At 44.8% G+C, this 23280-nt stretch overlaps 1 protein-coding gene across 2 annotated transcripts in view; it reads right to left on the minus strand.

Moving 5' to 3' along the window:
- Positions 1-23280, minus strand: part of LOC137318715 (dual specificity calcium/calmodulin-dependent 3',5'-cyclic nucleotide phosphodiesterase 1C-like) — a 478280-nt gene that overhangs the window by 59864 nt on the left and 395136 nt on the right. For both annotated transcript variants that reach the window (XM_067981388.1, XM_067981392.1), the window contains 3 exons: positions 14787-14907; positions 12683-12858; positions 3760-4047 (listed from right to left, as the gene is read on the minus strand). In XM_067981388.1, the coding sequence (XP_067837489.1) occupies positions 3760-4047; positions 12683-12858; positions 14787-14907 (585 nt within the window). The remainder of the gene's footprint in view (positions 1-3759; positions 4048-12682; positions 12859-14786; positions 14908-23280) is intronic.

Genomic DNA, 23280 nt, shown 5'->3' on the forward strand with positions numbered 1-23280 from the left:
GAGCTCAGAATTTCTGACCTTGAGGGCTGGCATCACTACAGTGCATATGTGAAGCCAAGAGTTTTGTGGATAGCAGTTTCAGGAGGTGGTCACCCCACAGCTACAGTGAGTTCAGGTGGGGAGGGAGTGGGTGAGCACCAGACAGACAAGGAGGAACAGGCAGACAATGCAGGAGTCCCTGGGAGTGTGGCACTCAAAAACCTGTATTCAGTGTTGAATACTAATGAGGGTGTTGACACCTTGGGGAGTGCAGTTCCTGGTACCATTCTAGTGAATCTCTTCTGCACCCTCTCTGAGGCCTTGTTTTTTTTTTATTCGTTCATGGGATGTGGGCGTCGCTGGCGAGGCCAGCATTTATTGCCCATCCCTAATTGCCCTCGAGAAGGTGGTGGTGAGCCGCCTTCTTGAACCGCTGCAGTCCGTGTGGTGACGGTTCTCCCACAGTGCTGTTAGGAAGGGAGTTCCAGGATTTTGACCCAGCGACGATGAAGGAACGGCGATATATTTCCAAGTCGGGTAGTGTGTGACTTGGAGGGGAACGTGCAGGTGGTGTTGTTCCCATGCGCCTGCTGCTCTTGTCCTTCCAGGTGGTAGAGGTCGCGGGTTTGGGAGGTGCTGTCGAAGAAGCCTTGGCGAGTTGCTGCAGTGCATCCTGTGGATGGTGCACACTGCAGCCACAGTGCGCCGGTGGTGAAGGGAGTGAATGTTTAGGGTGGTGGATGGGGTGCCAATCAAGCGGGCTGCTTTATCTTGGATGGTGTCGAGCTTCTTGAGTGTTGTTGGAGCTGCACTCATCCAGGCAAGTGGAGAGTATTCCATCACACTCCTGACTTGTGCCTTGTAGATGGTGGAAAGGCTTTGGGGAGTCAGGAGGTGAGTCACTCGCCGCAGAATACCCAGCCTCTGACCTGCTCTCGTAGCCACATTATTTATATGGCTGGTCCAGTTCAGTTTCTGGTCAATGGTGACCCCCAGGATGTTGATGGTGGGGGATTCGGCGATGGTAATGCCGTTGAATGTCAAGGGGAGGTGGTTAGACTCTCTCTTGTTGGAGATGGTCATTGCCTGGCACTTATCTGGCGCGAATGTTACTTGCCACTTATGAGCCCAAGCCTGGATGTTGTCCAGGTCTTGCTGCATGCGGGCTCGGACTGCTTCATTATCTGAGGGGTTGCGAATGGAACTGAACACTGTGCAGTCATCAGCGAACATCCCCATTTCTGACCTTATGATGGAGGGAAGGTCATTGATGAAGCAGCTGAAGATGGTTGGGCCAAGGACACTGCCCTGAGGAACTCCTGCAGCAATGCCCTGGGGCTGAGATGATTGGCCTCCAACAACCACTACCATCTTCCTTTGTGCTAGGTATGACTCCAGCCACTGGAGAGTTTTCCCCCTGATTCCCATGGACTTCAATTTTACTAGGGCTCCTTGGTGCCACACTCGGTCAAATGCTGCCTTGATGTCAAGGGCAGTCACTCTCACCTCACCTCTGGAATTCAGCTCTTTTGTCCATGTTTGGACCAAGGCTGTAATGAGGTCTGGAGCCGAGTGGTCCTGGCGGAACCCAAACTGAGCATCGGTGAGCAGGTTATTGGTGAGTAAGTGCCACTTGATAGCACTGTCGACGACACCTTCCATCACTTTGCTGATGATTGAGAGTAGACTGATGGGGCGGTAATTGGCCGGATTCGATTTGTCCTGCTTTTTGTGGACAGGACATACCTGGGCAATTTTCCACATTGTCGGGTAGATGCCAGTGTTGTAGCTGTACTGAAACAGCTTGGCTGGAGGCGCAGCTAGTTCTGGAGCACAAGTCTTCAGCACTACAGCTGGGATGTTGTCGGGGCCCATAGCCTTTGCTGTATCCAGTGCACTCAGCCGTTTCTTGATATCACGTGGAGTGAATCGAATTGGCCGAAGACTGGCTTCCGTGATGGTGGGGATATCGGGAGGAGGCAGCATCAGGACTTCCTCCCACTTTCTTCACTGAGACCGATACGGTACTTCCGTCAGCACTTGAAATCTGCCCTCTCCATTCTAATGACCGTCCACTGGAACATCATGTGCTAGCATGCCCCTCCCCCTCCCAGTGCAGAGCACTGCTGCTCCCATATTACCCCTGGTCAGAGCTGGGGAAGAAAGACTGACCCCGATAAATCATGTATTATTTTAAAATGATGGTGAACTTTGTGCTCCCCGAGACAAGAGATATCAATGCTGGGGAATGTAAAATTTGTACCCAGTATAAGCAGGTAGAACATGAGTTAGATGCACAGTAAAGCTTGCTTTATGTTGTCCCACGTTGACACTAGCCATCGACATGCTTCTTCATGACGAAAATTGTTTATTACCTAATATCCAAACTCAGAATCTTTACACTGTCAGCATGAAAAGACTTCACCTCACCAGTAAAGGATGGATTTAAAGCCAAGATTCAGAGGTGAAAGTGCAGTGTGCTAATCCACACAGTCTCCCAAAGGTTCCGTCTGGATCACTAGACCAAGCATCAAGAAAGATGGTCCATTTTCGGGGCAAGGAATAGCTAACAACTTCCGCTCATCTGGATGAAACAGTATATCCTGTCACTTTCAGCAGCATGGATTGTGGTCTTGCAAGAGCCCAAAAGGTGCACTGCATTGAAGTCAAGCAAATGGAAAATCAGGCTAGGTAATAACGGGGGTGGATCTGCTACCACCCGTTTCACACCCCATAATCCATTCGTGTGCGGACAAAGATTATGAGAAACTTCTTTATGCAGAGAGTTGTTGGAATGCTTTGCCCCAGGGAATGGTTGAGACAGAGACCATAACATCTTTTGAAGGAAGAGTAAATACACATGGAACAGCATTGAATCATACAGCACAGAAGGGGGCCATTCAGCCCATCGTGCCTGTGCTGGTTCTTTGAAAGAGCTTTCCAATAAGTCCCACTCCTCTGCTCTTTCCCCATAGCCCTGCAAATATTTCCTTTTCAAGTATATATCCAATTCCCTTTTGAAAGTTACCAATGAATCTGCTTCCACCACCCTTTCAGGCAGTGCATTTCAGATCATAACAACTCCCTGTGTAAAAAAATTCTCCTCATCTCCCCTTGGTTCTTTTGCCAATTATCTGTGTCCTCTGGTTACTGATCCTCTTGTCAGTGGAAACAGTTTCTCCTTATTTACGCTATCAAAACCCTTCATAATTTTGAACACCTCTATTAAATCTCCCCTTAACTTCCATGTTCTAAGGAGAACAACCCCAGCTTCTCCAATCTCTCCACATAACTGAAGTCCCTCATCCCTGGTATAATCTAGTAAATCTCCTCTGCACCCTCTCTAAAGCCTTGACATTCTTCTTAAATTGTGGTTCGCAGAATTGGACACAATACTCCAGCTGAGGCCGAACCAATGATTTATAAAGGTTTAGCATAACCTCCTTGTTTTGCCTTTATTTATAAAGCCAAGGATCCTGCATGCTTTTTTTAATTTGTAGACTTTGAAATTATGCCCTGTACATCCAAGTCCAGGTCATTAATTTATATCAAGAAGAGCAAAGGTCTGAATACCTGAGATATAGAAGTGCTATGGGAAAGAGCAGGGCAGTGGGATTAGTTTTGCATTGTTCCAGAGAAGGCACAAATATAATGGGCCTAATGACTTCCTCCTGTGTTGTAAACTTCTATAGTGAGTGGGCACATACAGGAAGTGCCAGAATCACAGCTGAGAAAGATGTTTAGCATGTATTTAAATGCTTTAATGAGGCTTTGACTCACCATTCCCTATAAGCTGTGCTCCGCCTTCTGATATACTGTGGTCAGTACCTTTCTCTGTTTCACAATGGCTTGCTTCCTCCTTGGACTCAGAGTCATTAGCAGTATTATGGGTTTGATTGCTATTAGCATTATGGTCTCCTGTGTGTTTATCCTCCCCATTGCCATCTCCGCGTTCAGCCGTTTGTTCTTTGTTAACTTGCTGCTGTGCTGTTTTTTCATTCTCTAGAACTTCCTTGGACTCTTGTCTGGCCTTTTCTGCAGCTTCTCTTCTGGCTTTTTCTTCTGCATCTAATTAAACAAACAAATGTGAGTCACACAGCATGATACTGAAATAAATCATACCATTACAGCAATTTACCTACTCCACTTTATGACCATTTAATCTCTGTCTCATACACCTTATTCTATATCTTTCTTCTTCCTACTTTTTGCAGGCTCCTAGGTCCTACTTTGGGGGTGGGGACCTTTGAAAAAATTGGTCTCAGTGGTTTAATTATAAGCACCAAAGTCTTTTCTCACGAAATAATCAAGGCTCAGAAAGAACTCTGAAGTTTGTCATGGTCACATCACAGATGCTGCTGTTTTTGATCATTGCACTAGAATTGCTACTGCTGGGTAAGCTGTATTATCAGTGACATTGGCAGCCAAATCAGAAGAGAAAACAGGCAGAATTTTCCTCTTGGGTGGGATTTCTGCCCACAGCGCTGCTGTGCTGCTGACTCCAGATAATTTACCAGGGTCAGGCATATTTACATAATTTTAGGCTCCTAGCATCCAGTCTTGCTGTGGTGTTGATGATGAGGGGTGTTTTCCTGTCATGAACACATCATTTTGAATATGCTTGGGCCTGACATCATTTACGCCGCAAAATCACCTAAGTGGCAGTGGATCACGGGAAAGGGACATCATGCCAGAGGAAAATCCGCCCTAACTTGTCTATGAATCGGTAAGCTAGTAATTCTTTTGAATCCTAAAGATTGATTGCCGAGTGTCAATCAGCTCCTTGGGGACAATTTTAACCCTACCCGCTTGGGCAATTAAAATCGCCCAGGTCCCTTACCCACCCTGGAGATGCCAAGAGCTGATCTGCCGCGATTTTGTCCTGCTCAACTGAGCAGGCATCATAGGATACCCGCCCAAAGCTGTCAGGGTCCTTTTTAACATATGCCTGTCGGGTCCTGATGAGGTGGCCGGAGCAGGAAGCAGCAGTGAGTTCCCCACCAGGCCAACCCAGTGAGGAAATGCATCGGGGCCAGAAGAGGCCCAAAGAGATAAGTTTTCATCTTTTTTTTCTTGTGGGGCTGGGAGGAACAGGAATGCTCCTGTGGGCCCCAAAAGGAAAGCTTAGCCTCCCCTGCTATGATCTGTTCCCCCCCTCCCCCATTACAGGATCCCTGCAGGATGGCCTAGCAGCCGATCCTGTCATTTACTCGCTGTCGGCGGGTGGGCTCCGTACTGTGCGATTTTCCACCACTCTCCACCTGTTTTGGGTGGAAAGTCAGCCTGCCAGATTTAAATGAGGCCCAGAAGTGAAAATACTCTGAGCCTCATTTTTGGGACAGCGGATGAGTTCTTACCTCACACCACTGCTTGCCCGCCCAAAACATGCTCAGCGTTTTCAATTTTGACATCCAACACTGCCCCACCGTGGATCGTGCAAGTTTTATCTTTTCTTTTCCACCTCATCAGGGTGCAATCATGCTGTATTGATGCAGAAAATCACTTTAGAAATTGAACTGGTCGCCTCTACAATGCAACTGTAACTATCTTTATAGTGCTGGACCTCGATTGGCTAACTAATTGGCCTGTGGGGTTGATTTTCAGCCAAAGGACATGTCCAGAATTGGCAGAGGGACAATGGAAGCTTCATAAGTGCAATATTTGTAGCTGTTTTTCAATGAAATCATTGAGAAGTTAGAATAGACTTTAATGGTGAAGTAAATAGGAGAGAGGATTTGGAAAAAAGAGAGAATAAAGGAGAACAAGGAGGGGAAGGCAAACAAAAGTAAGTTCTGCTCTTTTCTTAAGGGTGCTTTAAATGTTTTATTGTAAACAATTTTACAACACCAAGTTATAGTCCAACGATTTTTATTTGAAATCTACAAGCTTTCGGAGGCTTCCTCCTTCCTCAGGTAAATGCAACTGTAACTATCTTTATAGTGCTGGGCCTCGATTGGCTAACTAATTGGCCTGTGGGGTTTACCTGAGCATTTACCTGAGGAAGGAGGAAGCATTTACCTGAGGAAGGAGGAAGCCTCCGAAAGCTTGTAGATTTCAAATAAAAATCATTGGACTATAACTTGGTGTTGTAAAATTGTTTACAATTGTCAACCCCAGTCCATCACCAGCATCTCCACATCATTAAATGTTTTAAGAATTTATTTTAGCATAGGGCTAAAGTTGCAATAATAAAGTTACTCCTTACATCAGAGTGATTTGTTTAAACAACAATGCTAGCATTTGCTTCATTGCCACAGCAGTAACCTGAACATTGTAAAAATTGCCTTGCCCCTGGAAGACTGGAATTTCCTGGAGCTGCCGCAGTCTAAGGTTTAATGACTTAGAATTAACTTTTAGGAATGTCCCAAAGCGTAAGAATTAGTATATGTCGTGCACAGTCATTAATGTTAATGGAATGTTAATTGGACGCTCACTTCTACCACTGAGGGGGGAAAATTGCTTAAAAGAGCAGATTTATGATTTTAGGATTGCCAGTACATTTGTAGCTGAAATTTGAAAATTGGAATTATAATGTTCAGAATGACTGCACACAATTTATTTGGGGATGGGGCAGAGGATGCAAAACACTGTGAAAATTGCTTTCTTTCGTTTTAATGAATGGGAGTAGTGCAGGGTCATTTTCAAATGTTGTTTCTGCATCATAGTTTTTCTCATTTTCACTATGATTAGTGTCAGCTTGACCCAGTTGGTAGACTCTCACCTCTGAGTCAGAAGGTTGTGGGATCAACCCCCACTACAGGCTTGAGCACATAATCTAAGCTGAAACATCAGTGCAATACTGAGGTGTTCTCTTTCAGGGGAAAGGTTAAACTTGTTAAGCCCACTCAGATGGATGTAAAAAATCCAATGTCACTATTCAAGAAAGAGCAGTGAGTTTTCCCAGTGTCTGAGCAACATTCCTTCCTCCAACCAACCCACCAAAAATTCATAAACTGTTCATTCATTCATTTGCTGTTTATGGGGCCTTGCTGTGCACAAATTTGCTGCTGTGTTTGCCTACATAGTAACAGTGAGTGCACGTCAAAAAGTAATCCATTAGTTGTAAAGTGCTTTGTGATATCTGAGGATGTAGAATTATTGAATCATAGAAAATTTATGGCACAGAAGGAGGCCATTTGGCCCATCGTGTCCGCACCGGCCGAAAATGGGCCACCCAGCTTAATCCCACTTTCCAGCCCTTGGTCTGTAGTCATGTAGGTTATGGCACTTCAAGTGCACATCCATGTACTTTTTAAATGAGTTGAGGGTTTCTGCCTCTACCACCCTTTCAGGCAGTGAGTTCCAGACCTCCACCACCCTCTGGGTGAAAACATTTTTCCTCAGCTCCCCTCTAATCCTTCTACCAATCGCTTTAAACTATGCCCCCTGGTTATTGACCTCTCTGCTAAGGGAAATAGGTCCTTCCTAACTAGGCCCCTCATAATTTTGTACACCTCAATGAAATCACCTACTCAGCCTCCTCTGTTCCAAGGAAAACAACCCCAGCCTATCCAATCTTTCCTCATAGTTAAAATTCTCCAGTCCTGGCAACATCTTCGTAAATCTCCTCTGTACCCTCTCAAGTGCAATCACATCTTTCCTGTGATGTGGTGACCAGAACTGTACGCAGTACTCAAGCTGTGGCCTAACTAGTCTTTTATACAGGTCCAGCATAACCGCCCTGCTCTTATATTCTATGCCTCAGCTAATAAAGGAAAGTATTCTATGTGCCTTCTTAACTACCTGTCCTGCTACCTTCAGGGATCTGTGGACATGCACTCCAAGGTCCCTCTGTTCCTCTATACCTCTCAGTATCCACCCATTTATTGGGTATTCCCTTGCCTGGTTTGCCCTCCCCAAATGCATCACCTCACATTTCTCTGGATTGAATTCCATTTGCCACTTTTCGGCCCAACTGATTATTGATATCTTCCTGCAGTCTACAGATTTCCTCCTCACTATCAATCACACGGCCAATTTTGTATCATCTGCAAACTTCTTAATCATGCCCCCTACATTTAAGTCCAGATCATTAATATATATCACAAAAAGCAAGGGACCTAGTACTGAGCCCTGCGGAACCCCACTGAAAATATCCTTCCAGTCACAAAAACACCAGTCGACCATTACCCCTTTGCTTCCTGCCACTGAGCCAATTTTGGATCCAACTTGCCACTTTCCCTTGGATCCCATGGACTTGTACGTTTTTGACCAGTTTGCCATGTGGGACCTTGTCAAAAGCCTTGCTAAAATCCATGTAAACTACATCAAATGCACTACCCTCATCTACCCTCCTTGTTACCTCCTCAAAAAATTCAATCACGTTAGCCAGACTCGACTGTCCCTTAACAAATCCATGCTGACTGTCCTTGGTTACTCCGTGCCTTTCTAAGTGACAGTTTATCCTGTCCCTCAGAATTGATTCCAATACTTTGCCCACCACCAATGTTAGATTGACTGGCCTGTAATTACTCGTGTATCCCTCGCTCCCTTTTTAAACAATGGTACAACGTTAGCAGTCCTCCAATCCTCCAGCACCACACCTGTATCCAGAGAGGATTGGAAAATGATATTCAGGGCCTCCGTTATTTCCTCCCTGGCGTCTTTTAACAGCCTGGGATACATTTCATCCGGCTGTGGTGATTTATCTACTTTCAAAGATGCTAATCCCCTTAATACTTCCTCTCTCACTATGTTTATCCCATCCAATATTTCACACTCCTCCTCCTTAATTGCAATGTCTGCATCATCCCTCTCTTTTGTGAAGACAGACGCAAAGTATTCATTGAGAACCATACCAACATCATGCACCTCCACAAATAGTTTACCTTTTTGGTCTCTAATAGGCCCTACTCTTTCCTTAGTTATCCTCTTGCTCTTAATGTATTTATAAAACATCTTTGGGTTTTCCTTGATTTTACTTGCCAATATTTTTTCATGCCCTCTCTTTGCTTTCCTAATTTCCTTTTTAATTTCACTCCTGCACTTTCTATACTCCTCTAGGCTTTCCACAGTATTGAGTTCTCGGTGTTCTCTGACATGATTTCCCTTTCTGCCTTATCTTACCCTGTATGCTCCTTAACATCAGGGGGCTCTAGAATTGGCAAATCCACATGTAAAAGGTGCTGTACAAATGCAACTTCTTTCTTTCCTTTACCGTATCAAACTTTGAGAAAGATCTTTATTGTCGACTAAGACAAACACTTGGACCTTCTCTTTATGTCTCATCTGAGTATATGGGAGATTTCGTTGGTCTGTACCTGTGTGTACTGGCTCACCTGGAAAAATTGGATATCAGAAAATTGGATGGGTGGGAGCACACACCTGCCAAAGAACCGGTCCAATTTGGCTCCATTAAAATTATTGCAGAAAAATCGGGTGGGTTCCTTTACAGCCATGTGCTCTATCACATCCAATTTGGTGGTAATCATTGTGTCCAGTCATCCAATGCACCTGGGTGCAGACCATGGAAAGAACATAAGAAATAGGAGCAGGAATAGGCCATACGGTCCTGTTCAATAAGATCATAGCTGATCTTCTACCTCAACTCCACTTTTCTGCCCTATCCCCCATATCCCTTGATTCCCTTAGAGTCCAATAATCTATCGATCTCAGTCTTGAATATATTCAACAACTGAGCATCCACAGGCCTCTGGGGTAGAGAATTCCAAACATTCACAACCCTCTGAGTGAAGACATTTTTCCTCACCTCAGTCCTAAATGGCCGACCCCTTATCTTGAGACTATGACCCCTACACCTAGACTCTCCAGCCAGAGAAAACAACCTCTCAGCAATTACCCTGTCAAGCCCCCAAAGAATTTTATATGTTTCAATGAGAACACCTCTCATTCTTTTAAACTCCAGAAAGAATAGGCCCATTCCACTCAATCTCTCCTTATAGGACAACCCTCTCATCCCAGAAATAAATCTAGTGAACCTTCGTGGCACCCTCTCTAAGGCAAGTATATTCTTCCTTAGGTAAGGAGACCAAAACTATATACAGTACTCCAGCTTTGGTCTCACCAGAGCACTGTACAATTGCAGCAAGACCTCCTTACTCTTATACTCCAACCCCCTTGCAATAAAGACTGACATACCATTTGCCTTCCTGATTGCTTGCTGTACCTGCATGTTAACTTTCTGTGATTCGTGTACAAGGACACCCAAATCCCTCTGAATAAGAACTTTTCTTAGTCTCTCACGTTTTAAAAAATATTCTGCTTTTCTATTCTTCCGATCGAAGTGGATAATTTCACATTTCCCCATATTATACTCCATCTGCCACCTGCTCGCCCTCTCACAACCTATCTATATCCCTTTGCAGTCTCTTTGCGTCCTCCTCACAGCTTATTTTCCCACCTAGCTTTGTATCGTCAGCAAACTTGGATACATTACACTCGGTCCCTTCATCTAAGTCATTGATATATATTGTAAACAGCTGAGGCCCAAGCACTAATCCTTGCGATACTCCACTGGTTACAACCTGCTAACCCGAATATGTCCCATTTATTCCTGCTCTCTGTTTTCTGTCTGTTAACCAATCCGCTAATATATTACCATCAATCCCATGAGCCCTAATCTTGTGTAACAACCTCTTGTATGGCACCTTTATCGAATGCCTTTTGAAAATCTAAATATACTATATCCACTGGTTCCCCCTTCCTACCCTGCTGGTTACATCCTTAAAAAACTCCAATAAATTTGTCAAGCATGATTTCCCTTTCATAAAACCGTGTTGACTCTACCCATTTACTACGTCCTTAATAATAGATTCTAGCATTTTCCCTACTGCTAATGTCAGGCTAACTGGCCTGTAGTTCCCTGTTTTCTCTCTCCCTCCTTTCTTGAATAGCTGCATTTGCCACCTTCCAATCCACAGGGACCATTCTGGAATCTAGGGAATTCTGGAAGATCAAAACCAATGCATCAAATATCTCTATAGCCACCTCTTTTAAAACCCTAGGATGTAGGCCATCAGGTCCTGGGGATGTCAGCTTTTAGTTCCATTAATTTCCCCAGTACTTTTATTTACTAATATTAATTACTTTAAGTTCTTCACTTTCATTTGACCCTTAGTCCCCCATTATTGTATGTTATTTGTGTCTTCTACTGTGAAGACAGATACAAAATATTTGTTTAACATCTCTGCTATTTCCTTATTCCCCGTTATAATTTCTCCTGTTTCTACCTCTAAGGGACCCACTTTTACTTTCACTAATCTCTTCCTTTTTTTTAGAAGCTTTTACAATCTGTTTTTATATTTCTTGCTAGTTTACTCTCATTACCCTCATTATCAATTTCTTGGTCATCCTTTGTTGATTTCTAAACCCCTTCCAATCCTAAGGCTTACTACTCTTTTTCGCAACATTGTAAGCATCTTCTTTTAATCTAATACTATCCTACTATCTTTAATCTAAATCTCCCCTAGTTGTCACAGTGGTCCTCAGGGAAGTGATGACCGGGAGATCAGAGGCCAGGGTGAGATAGGAAGACGGGGAGGAGGATCACAATCGGGGGTGGGTGGAGAGTGTAAATGGTGGAGATCGGTGGGTCCCACGTTCTTTAAATGTGGGGTTGAGAGGAGCATTCCTGCTCCTCCTGGGTTTAACATTCTGGTAAGTAAATTTCAAAAACTTGTTGGTAGCAGGTGCTGATTTCCCTGAGTGCAGCTAATGCTGGCCCCGGCTTCGTCAAAGCAAGCCAATCTTGAAGTGGCATTAGGTTCTTTATTTGCATACGCAAAGGGCAATAACACCTGTTTCAGGCGTTGGACCCTGACACCTATTTTTTTCCTTCACCAATATGGCAGGCAGCACACTTCCAGCCGGAAATGTACGCATGCTTCCTGCCCACCATATTGGGGGTTTAGTAGGCTGGTTAGCGCCCAAAAAAAGGGGCAATGCAAAGCTGAATTTACAGGCCAGAAGGTTTAATCACACTGATGGTACAATGTGATGGGAGCACTAGTGTGCTGGGTTGAACTGGGTGAGTCCTTGACCTTCCCGTCAGGGGAGGCGCTAAGCAGAGACCAGGTTCCTCCCCACAGGGAGGACAGTTCGAAGGGCGAGTCCCGTTAGACTACTCTCACATGTTCTTAGCAATTGGTTACAGGGTGGCAGAAGTGATGGAGTAGGTCACCAGGCGTGATTAAAGTTTGACATCCAGAGACACCTAGAAAAGTGAAAAAATACAAAGAATTTCCAGAAACACAAACAGAAAAGATTTTTTTTTGTTTGGTGAAGAAACATTGGGATTTCATCCTATATTATGGTAGAAACCATTGAAGTGAAATGTAGATCAATGAGATGCAAGCTTTATAGGGAGAACCCACGGGAAACAGATTTCCCTATTGTCTGACCCACTGTTTTAGCAGGATGGCCAAAATCTGTTAGGCAGAACAACTGTTGTTGAATCTTGGCAAAACTTTGTGAATGTCCAGCTCCATGCACCAATAGGACAGATGGGCCTACAGCTGACTGAAGTGCCTATAGACTGGGGAGGTAACGGAGGCCACTGAGCCACTTTGACTGAACAGTTAGCTGCGACTTCTGCAAGGGAAGGCGATTGCTAATTATGATAAATCAAATTGCATCAAGATTACACAATTCTTCTGCTGTACGTTTTATATAATATTTGGAGTGAATTAAATAGACATATATTACCTAGAACTCAATGCACACAGACACCCTCTGCTTTACTGACCTTTCGCTTGCAGTGCCTTCCATTTCTCACGGTTTTGTTGTAATATTTCATTCCAGCAACTTTTAAAGTTCTTCACATCCACAGTGAGTAGGGAACAATTTATTGGGGTATTTCCTTCAGACACTGTATTGTGCACATTTGACCGTTTCACGTCAGTGGAGGGAATACTGTTCAGACTAGACACAAGGAAAATGACCAGATTAACAGTGGATACTGGGAAATACAATTATTTCGAAAGCTTGATCTATTGATTAGAATTCAATTTTCATTTGTACTTGTGAGGACAGATTGGAGAAATGAATCACTATGGTAAATAGCTAATTCCAAGAAGAATTGTTCTGTATATAATGAAGATGCCCGCATGTTACATTAGGGTGAACAGGTAGAAATGTTTTTTGCTCACTGTTGGCAGTATAGAACTTAAATGGTCTTTGGAGTTGTGCCATTATAAGCAGTGCTGGGCATCTTTTTAGAGTATGGCCCAGTGTAAGTTTGCAGTTTCTTAATCTAAAACAGACTTGACTGATATTGGCCCACAGTAATCCTTCCTCTGTAAGTTGAAAAATCTCCACTCAGTTTAACCCAGCTACTCCGTCAAGTCAGCTAATATATGATACGATGTGATATAGGATCCAGCTATGAATGTACCGGTGTACGAGAAGTACTAAGCTCACTGGGAGTCTGAACTGGTTGATGTTGTGCATTGTAGCGGACATATTGCTATAGTGAGAGAGAAAGTCAGGCAAGGTCCGAAGGCAATAACATTGGACCACACAATAACACATTTGTCAGTAACTATGTAAACGGCACGGGGCGAATTTTCTGATCACAACGAACCTCGTCCGCTGAGATCACGCTGGGAACTCGTGCAGCCAATGAGCTTCCATTTAAATGGATGGAAGATGTTGGGCAGCACTGCTGAGGACAAAACTCTTTGCTGGGAAAGCCGGTGGCAAGCTCTCATCACAGAGCCAAATGAAGCACCAATCCAGAATAAATGGGGCCAAATTTCAGTTTAGGCACACAACCGGCGGTCGACAGGCAGAGCGCGCCCATCGCCCACCCACAGTAACTGCCGTGAGGTCCGAGTCATTCTGAGGCTCAGTCCTCATTCACATGCAGCCGGCAAGCTCCGCGTCCCATACTGACACACCGAGGCAGCTCACCAGTTGGGGAGTGCAGAAAATTGGCCAGGTCTTACAGGTGAATTTCCGAGATGCACGGGCCTCGGTTTTAAATCGTGAGCAGGGGGCCTGGACCAGCGACAAACTTGCGTACCGAGGCCCGGAGAGATTTTCACTCCCAGGCTTCATTGGATTCCTGCTCAAACCAGATAGGAATCATCGTCTAACCGGTGGGTGGAGCGGGAGTTCAGGGGGCAGCAGGCCGCCGCCGGGTATCCATGGGAACGGTCTCCAGCAGTCAGGTATGTGGTGAGAGCAGGAAGTGGGGAGGGGGGGTTCCCAGAGGTGATTGCGATTGATGGAGGAGGGTGGGGGAAGCCTGGGGCAAGGGAGGTCCCAGGCTTACTTGTGGGGCCTGGAGGAGCACTCTTACCCTCGATCCGGCACTGACAGGTTTTACCTGGCAGGGGAAACCCACCGCTCCCCCACTCAGGCCTCAGGCTGAACTCGCAGATCAGGTCCGCCGATGACATCATCGGAGCCTGACCTGCATATTTAAAGAGGACTCCGCCAGCTTGGGGCGGGTGTTGTTGTCACCAGCAATTTAAAATTACAGTCGATCAGATCGGGGAGGGAACGGAGTGGCCAAGTCCCCCAATCCATTTTAACTGCCGCCCTGTCACCCCTGCCCTGTCACCCCGCCCCCCTGCATTGGTTTCCCCAGGCAGGAGGAGGTAAAACCGAGGCCACTGTTTGCGAGTGCCACTCCTCCCTGGATCGCGGGAGCTTTCCTTGTATTTAATACCTGTAAATGGTCTTTTCTACTGATTTCAGCAGCCATTTTGGGGGATGGTATGCAACGGAAGACTCAAAGACTCCTCTGGCGACTGAACCGCATGACCGTTAGTGAAAATTAGCAGCTCTCGAAATGTCAATCATTCGGAGTGACTGTATGACTGGGCTCTCAGACCCTGACTAACCTGGATCGTCGAAATCCACTGCCACCAGAGCGGGATGCTTCATCAATAAGGGGAGTTACAATCTTCTCAGACATGTCAGTCAGAACAGAAAATGTTGGTTCCACAATAAAATCAATAAATCCTGGAAAAAGTCATGGCAATTATTTTCTCAATAATAAGTGCTTTTGAAATGACTGACATTAATGACGCTTCCATTAACGTATATGACAAGGATGTTTTATATATTAGGAACGAGAAACCTCATATAAATACATCACTGTAATTATCGCTAGTAATCTGATCTCAGTTAATCATTGTCAGGGGTACAGACAATGACTCTCCCTTAGCCCAGAGCTTCAGTTGACTACAGTTTAGTTCAGATTATATGTAACAATGCAAGGTGATATTTTGCTTCATATTAATAGAAGCAACCACTTTATTTCAAATCCCATTGTGTTGGTTGATGATGGGACTGTTGGAAGCTCATGCATAAGTATCGAATTCATTACAGTCTGCCTACTGAAGGCTTTACTTTAAAAAAATATGCATGAGAGGACGTGACATTACTGTACTTACAAGCATCATAGACTCAGTGAGATACAGCAATAAAATATTCTGCCAGTGTTCTAGCGTAAAGTGATTGCAACATTAAACAGCAACAAAAAAGAAAACAGCTAAATCAATAAACAAGCTGTGTCCAATCAAACCTTTGATTTTTTTTTTATACCTTAAGTACTGTTATTGTCTAGGTTCAACTTGGTTTGGGCAGATTTTGAGAGACTAGGTGGTTCAATGGGTTAGCACGCTGTCCTTTCAGCTCTTAGTCAAGCCTAAACCCTTGGAAAGTCTCTTATATCTGCTGCTGGTAAGATTCATCTGCAGGAGGAGTTTGGGCATTCTCAACTTGGTCACAATTGGGTGTGACCCACAGCACAAAACTGGGTTTACGTTGGCATTAATGGACACTGACTCAGAAAACTGTGTTAAGGTGATCTTGTGAGGTTGAGGTTAAGGAACATCGAATGAAGATTTCCTCAGTACACTCTGTGTAATGAACTTGTAAATCCAATTTTGTTAAACATAAAACATGAAGGAAACCATTCTGCGTAATTGGCAGAATAATAGAAGCTTTACTGTATACCTTCTGGGTTTTGAAGGAGTTAAATTAAACTCTAGGAGTTGACCTATAACTGGCCTATCAATGCTTATTGCTGTCAATGCATGCCTGAAATGGATATGGCCTGGAAATTCTTTGAAGTCTCAATCCTGGCCGAAGCTTGCTGGGAAGGGGATGGGGGTGGCGGGAGGTCATGGATTCCTCCCTTCCCCACGGAAAGGTAAGGATGCTGCCCCCTCCAGACCCGTGTCAGGGGAGCCTCTTTAAAAATATATTTAGAATCATACAATCATAGAATGGTTACAGCACATAAGGAGGCTATTCGGCCCATTGAGCCCATACTGCCTCTTTGTAAGAGCAATCGATTTAGTCCCATTCCTCTGATCTTTCCCCACAGCCCTGCAAACTTTTTCCCTTCAAGTATTTATCCAATTCCTTTTTGAAAGCCACGATTGAACCTGCCTTCACCACCCTTTCAGGCCGTGCATTCCAGATCATAACTACTCGCTCCATAAAAATGTTTTTCCTCATGTCGCTTTTGGTTCTTTTGCCAATCACGTTAAACCTGTGTCCTCTGGTTCTTGACCCTTCCACCAATGGGAACAGTTTCTCTTTATTTACTTTATCTAAACCCTTCATGATTTTGAACACTTCTATCAAATCTACACTTAACCTTCTCTGCTCTAAGGAGAACAACCCCAGTTTCTCCAGTCTATCCACATAACATCATCCCTGGAACCATTCTAGTAAATCTTTTCTGCACCCTCTGTAAGGCCATCATATCCCTCCTAAAGTGCGGTACCCAGAATTGGACGCAATACTCCAGTTGTGGCCAAACCAGTGTTTTATAAAGGTTCATCATAACTTCCTTGCTTTTGTACTCTATTCCTCTATTTATAAAGCCCAGGATTCCATATGCTTTTTAACCGCTTTCTCAATCTGTCCTGCCACCACAGGAACAAAATTGTTCTCCTGATCCTAACCTTCACCCACTTCTTCCGAGGTGTTGATGAGATATACCTAGTGAGAGCAGGCTTACCTGCACCAACACAACCCTGGATCCCGATAGAGAGCCTGGGTGCAGGAATTCCTGAATGAGTGACTTTACATACCCATCCCCACCCCCCTTTATGTGGGTGGACTTGCAGGGGTGTGTGGAGTCTGTGCTCCCACAAAGACATCCCAGATATACTGATATAAGGCCAGGACTCAATATCAGGCATGCAGTAGAGTTTTAGGCCACGACAACCAGAATCCACCAGAATGGCTAAGCCATTTTGGCCCCAATACGTTGCTTTCATTGAAATGCAATAACCAACTAAGTCAAAGTATCCCAAGCAGATTACATCTAAAACAATAGGTGATGCACATATTTATGTCTTGCTCAGGACTCCAGAAATGAAGCAAAGGAGTATGGAGGAGATTTCATCCAAAGCTGGTCATTGAATCTATGGCCATCCAGTTTACAATGCAGGGTAGAGGCAAAAAGGAATATTTTAGCCTGGATTTTCCTCTTCAGGGTTAAGTTTCAGCACAGCAGTACTTCCGCCTGTTCCTCTGTGTCCGCCCCAGCTCTGACCCATTATCCTGGGTCAGGACTCATTGGACATGCACAGCAGACTCCCAGTGAGATGCTCGCCATCAAGTGGGAGCCCGCCAGTGCCAGCCAAGAAACTCCAACGGTGCTGCAGTGGGGAGGCCGCTGCCACACCCAAAGATCCAATGAGGGACTTTAAAGGGGTCTACCGCCATCTTCCACATGGTGGTCTCAGGAAGTGGCGGTAAGTGTGGCAGACAGCAGAGAAAACCTTTGGGACCCGCAGGTCCCATCTCCCCGTGGCCATTTACATGCAGCGGGAAGGGAAGCAGTGGGCAGTGGCAGTCCCAGCAGGGGCGGAAAGTCCTGGTTGGTTGATGAGGCAGCAATTTGCAACATTTTCTCCCGCAGTCCTGCATGATTTGGGCAGGATCGTGGGGGAGAATTCCCTGTCATGTTCAGTAATGCCTTGAAAAGCCCAAGTTTCTCTGATCTTTCCTCAAAGCTCAGATCATATGAATGTTGACTGAAGTGAGATATAGCTGTGGAGGTGGTGCTATCCCTGTAGTATGGTTGAAAGCATTTTATTAAAACTATGAATTCTAATTAAATATGGGATAGCCCTGATCTATAGCTGTCTCTGGCATTCCATCTTTCTGGTGAGAAAAAAGAAAGAGAAAAGAGAATGAGAGATAACGATACAAGCCTGTGTTAATGGCACTTGGCTGTCCCCTGTTGCTGATGTGACAGATACAGCTTGCTGCTTTTAATGACGTTCATGTTTTTTTTATATATGCATCATCACCTCAGACACAGAAGCTACTGATAATCCCACACCCAGGATTTCTTCCATTTTGACAACTCTGTGTTTCCAGTGCTTTTCTTTACCAGCTAATGTGTTAGTGTTATATTCCAATTGGTGAATGCAGAGCACTGAATGGTGACAAAATGAACAACATCCAAAAATCTCCAATGCAATAGGCCGATCTCCTAGGTTACAAACTCTTCACAAAGATGGGAATAGCATGTTAGAACATGCAGTAACATATTTCAAGAGCAAAATACTGTGGATGCTGAAAATCTGAAATAAAAACAGGAAATACTGGATCATTCCTATCACAGACCTCTCCCTGTTGTTTTCTCCTGTCCCTCTTTTCCCTGGCTCTGTACTTAAAAGCTGTTCATCTCTAACATCTTCCAGTTCTGATGAATGGTCATCGACCTGAAACGTTAACTCTATTTCTTTCTCCACAGAGGCTGCCGGACCGGCTGAGCTTCTCCAGCATTTTCTGTTCTTATTTCAGTAACATGTCTCATCAGATTTATAAGGGAACAGCGACAGCATACACTGGATCCACCAGAAATGGGCACGTACCCTGCACGTAAAACACACAAAACCTCGTGTGTGACATCTTTTCAAATACTGAGGGTGCTCCGACTGAATCCTGAAGGGTGAGTACTCTCCCTGCTTTACTGTCTGGAGTGTTTCCACAGAATTAAATGATGTGTTCTTGACTGTGCTTATAGTTGACTCAAAGAAAAATAGATGACCCACTACCCCTGTCTCAATAGCCTGATCTGATGGATGCTGATGGCAATGAGCAGACTAGTTCCAAAGTGATTTATGTCAGGCCATCACATCCACTCCACTTCACTCAACTGATAAACACAGGATTAAAGAGAGAGTCCTGGAGTGGTAGTGATCCCTTGGTAAGTACCTATCATTCATAACACTTATCTGTGTCTCCTTTCGTGTCAGTGCATACATAATATGTGTATGCACTGAGTTTAAGAAAGTAAATCTCTTCTCTTTATACCCATTGTATTCAGCCTTCTGTTAAAAAAAATGGAATCAGGTAAATCAAACACTGACCTATCTTCTCGCACCAGTATTCAGTATTTAAAAGTACTGGATTTGGTCAGTCCCTGTGTTAGAGTCAGATTTTTATCTGCAGCATAAGTTGGGTTGTGCATCGTTAACACATGTCCCCAACCATTAGTATGCTGACTGCCTCTAAATTTCTTTCTGTGAGCAAGCTCAATATTGCCTGTCTTTGGTTAATTAGCCAATTAGCACCCTGCAGCAGTTTAAAGGAGCATCGCTGTTTCTGTCAGCAAAAGAGAACCACTGAAGGTCAGATTGTTACAGGAATGTCATCATCTAGTTATTCCAGCAACAGGATGCCTCGGTTTTCTGATGAGGCAATAAAGATCTTGCTGCTCGAGGGAGAGTGTACAAATTGTTGGCGATCTCCAGGTGAACAGGTCAAGATGCCTGGTAGGAGCTTGCTATAAATCTGAATACCCACTGCACATTTCAGCAGATGTGGCTGCAGTGATATAAGCACTTGGAATTTTCACAGGGATTCTCCTGTAAAGGGGTTAAACTATGAGAACAGGTTGCATAAACTTGGCTTGTACTCCCTTGCGTTTAGAAGATTGAAGGGTGATCTAATTGAGATGTTTAAAATGACAAAAGAATTCGACAGGCTAGATAGAGAGAAACTATTTCCTCTGGTGGGGAATCCAGAACAAGGGGGCACGATCTTAAAATTAGAGCTAGGCCATTCAGGAGTGAAATTACGAAACACTTTTTCATACAAAGAGTAGTTGAAATCTGGAACTCGCTCCCACAAAAGGCTGTGGATGCTGTGACAATTGGAGCTTTCAAGACTGAGATCGATAGATTTTTGTTAGGTAAAGGTATCAAGAGATATGGAGCAAATGTGGGTAAATGGAGTTAAGGTACAGATCAGTCATTATCTGATTGAATGGAGAACAAGATGGTTGGGGTTGAATGACCTACTCCTGTTCCTATGTTCCTGATCCTTTGCAGTAACTTTGGCCATTTAGGCCATTTCTCCAGGATTTTCTCCACTCTTCCATTGTAATTGTAGCAGAGGATTGGGAGACCGTGCGGATATTCTAGCCCAAGAAGTTTAACAACCTCAATAGGTCCATTAAGATAGGAGAGTCCACCATAACCTTAATTAATGCAATGTATTAAGCATGCATGTTCACACAATAATTCAGATTGTTCCCCATGTATGCTTATTATATAGAGGGTACACTTTGCAGTAGTAACCTTCCCTCCTTCGTCTGCATTCTTAAATGCTTTCCCCCCTGACAAATCATTCCATCTACTCTAGCTTCATAATATATGTTCATGTAATCTGATTGTTTATCAGACTGGAGGGATGTATACAGTGGTGTCCCCAAGGGGTTAGTACAGGGACCACTGCACTTTTTGATATATATCAATGACCTGGACCTGGGTACAGGGTATAATTTCAAAGTTTGCAGATGACACAAAGCTTCAAAATATGATAAAGTGAGGAGGATAGTAGCAGACTTCAGGAGGACAGACTGGTGAACTGGGCAGACATATAGCTGATAACATTTAATGCAGAGAAGTGTGAAGTGATAAAATGAGGAAAGGCAACATAAACTAAATGGTAAATTCTTAAAGGGGGTGCAGGAACAGAGAGACCCGAGGGTTTACATACAAAAGGCTTTGAAGGTAGCAGGACAAGTTGATAAGAACATAAGAAATAGGAGCAGGAGTAGGCCATATGACCCCTCGAGCCTGCTCCACCATTCAATCAGATCATGGCTGATCTTCAACCTCAACTCCACTTTCCTGACCCAATCCCCATATCTCTTGATTCCCTGAGAGTCCATAAATCTATCGATTTCAGCCTTAAATATACTCAATGACTCAGCGTCCACAGGCCTCTGGGGTAGAGAATTCCAAAGATTCACAACCTTCTGAGTGAAGAAATTTCTCTTCATCTCAGTCTTAAATGGCCGACACCTTGTCCTGTGACTATGCTCTCGAGTTCTAGACTCTCCAGCCAGGCGAAACAATCTCTCAGAATCTACCCTGTCAAGTCCCCTCAGAATCTTATATGTTTCAATGAGATCATCTCTCATTCTTCTAAACTCCAGACAGTGTAGGCCCATTCTACTCAATCTATCCTCATAGGACAACCCTCTCATCCCGGAAATCGATCCAGTGAACCTTCGTTGCACCGCCTCCAAGGCAAGTATATCCTTCCTTAGATAAAGAGACCAAAACTGTACGCAGTACTCCAGGTGTAGTACAATTGTAGTAAGAATTCCTTACTCTTGTACTCCAACACCTTGCAATATAGGCCAACATGCCATTTGCTTTCCTAATTGCCGGCTGTACCTGCATGTTAACATTTTGTGTTTCTTCTACCAGGGCACCCAAGTCTCTCGGGACACCAACATTTAATAGTTTTTCACCATTTAAAAAATATTCTGTTTTTCTATTCTTCCTACCAAAGTGAATGACCTCACATTTCCCCACATTATACTCCATCTGCCACCTTCTTACCCATTCACTTAACCTGTCTACATCCCTTTGCAGATTCTTTGGCCCCGATATTAGCGTCGAGGTGATTGGGCACATGGTAACCCACCCAATAAAATCTGTCCATTCCCCACGCGATCGCGAGTCAATTGGAGCCACTTAACGTGGCTTCCTGGTTTGCCATCCGAAAGCTGTGCAATGGGCGGACTGCGCACCCGCATCACAGGCTGTCAGCTGGAGGAGCTCTATTTAAAGGGGCAGTCCTCCAATGGCTGCTCCTGGAGCAAACACCCACACACCACAATGGAGCAGCGCAGGGGAAAGGCTGTTCCAAGATTCAGTGATGCCTCACTCCAGGTGCTACTGGATGGGGTGAGGAGGAGGAGGGATGTATTCTACCCAGCGGACGGGTGGAAGTGCCCTGCCTCTGTCACCAAGAAGGCCTGGCTCGAGGTGGAAGAGGCGGTCATTAGCAGCAGCAACATCTCCCGCACCTGGATCCAGTGCAGGAAGCGCTTCCATGACCTAACTAGGTCAGCCAAAGTGAGTACACTTACCGATTCGCCTACATTCCATAATTCATATCATTGCCCCCACCCCCCAACTCATTCTGTGCTGCCAATACTACTCTATCATATCACTCCCAATGCCCACTTTTTTTTTTATTCGTTCATGGGATGTGGGCGTCGCTGGCGAGGCCGGCATTTATTGCCCATCCCTAATTGCCCTTGAGAAGATGGTGGTGAGCCACCTTCTTGAACCGCTGCAGTCCGTGTGGTGATGGTTCTCCCACAGTGCTGTTAGGAAGGGAGTTCCAGGATTTTGACCCAGCGACGATGAAGGAACGGCGATATATTTCCAAGTCGGGATGGCGTGTGACTTGGAGGGGAACGTGCAGGTGGTGTTGTTCCCATGCGCCTGCTGCTCTTGTCATTCTAATTGGTAGAGGTCGCGGGTTTGGGAGGAGCTGTCGAAGAAGCCTTGGCGAGTTGCTGCAGTGCATCCTCAACTTACCTGCACTTCCTCACCTCCCCATTAGTCACCCCGCCACTACCACTCAACCCAATCCCCATACACTGTCATGGCTCTGTCTCATACTCACCCTCTGATGCATCTTTTTCACAGTCAGCTGCACCCAACCAATGCATTCATCGGTTGGCCACGTCACCATCACTCACTCATGCGTCTGTACTTTCTCCCCTTATAGAAGAGAGCTCAGAATGCATGGGAGAGGGCGAGGACAAGAGGGGGGCCACAACAAATCGTCGTCCGCACAGACACGGAGCAGGAGGCACTGGAGCTTAGTCGAACCCTCGAGTGCATGTCCATCGGGGACGCTGAGGCTGGCATCCGACAAATGTCTGGTGACATAACTTTAACATTCAGCACACACAATATGAATTGATGTTAACATGCCTTGCCATCTTCAGCACCTCAGTATGCTCATCGCAACATGACACATCTGTGATGATGCTTAATATTGCCTACTGTTCTCTTACAGGGCCTTCAGCGACCAGTGTGACGG

This window comes from Heptranchias perlo, chromosome 3 (assembly GCF_035084215.1).
Source record: "Heptranchias perlo isolate sHepPer1 chromosome 3, sHepPer1.hap1, whole genome shotgun sequence".
NCBI classification, from domain to species: Eukaryota; Metazoa; Chordata; class Chondrichthyes; order Hexanchiformes; family Hexanchidae; genus Heptranchias; species Heptranchias perlo.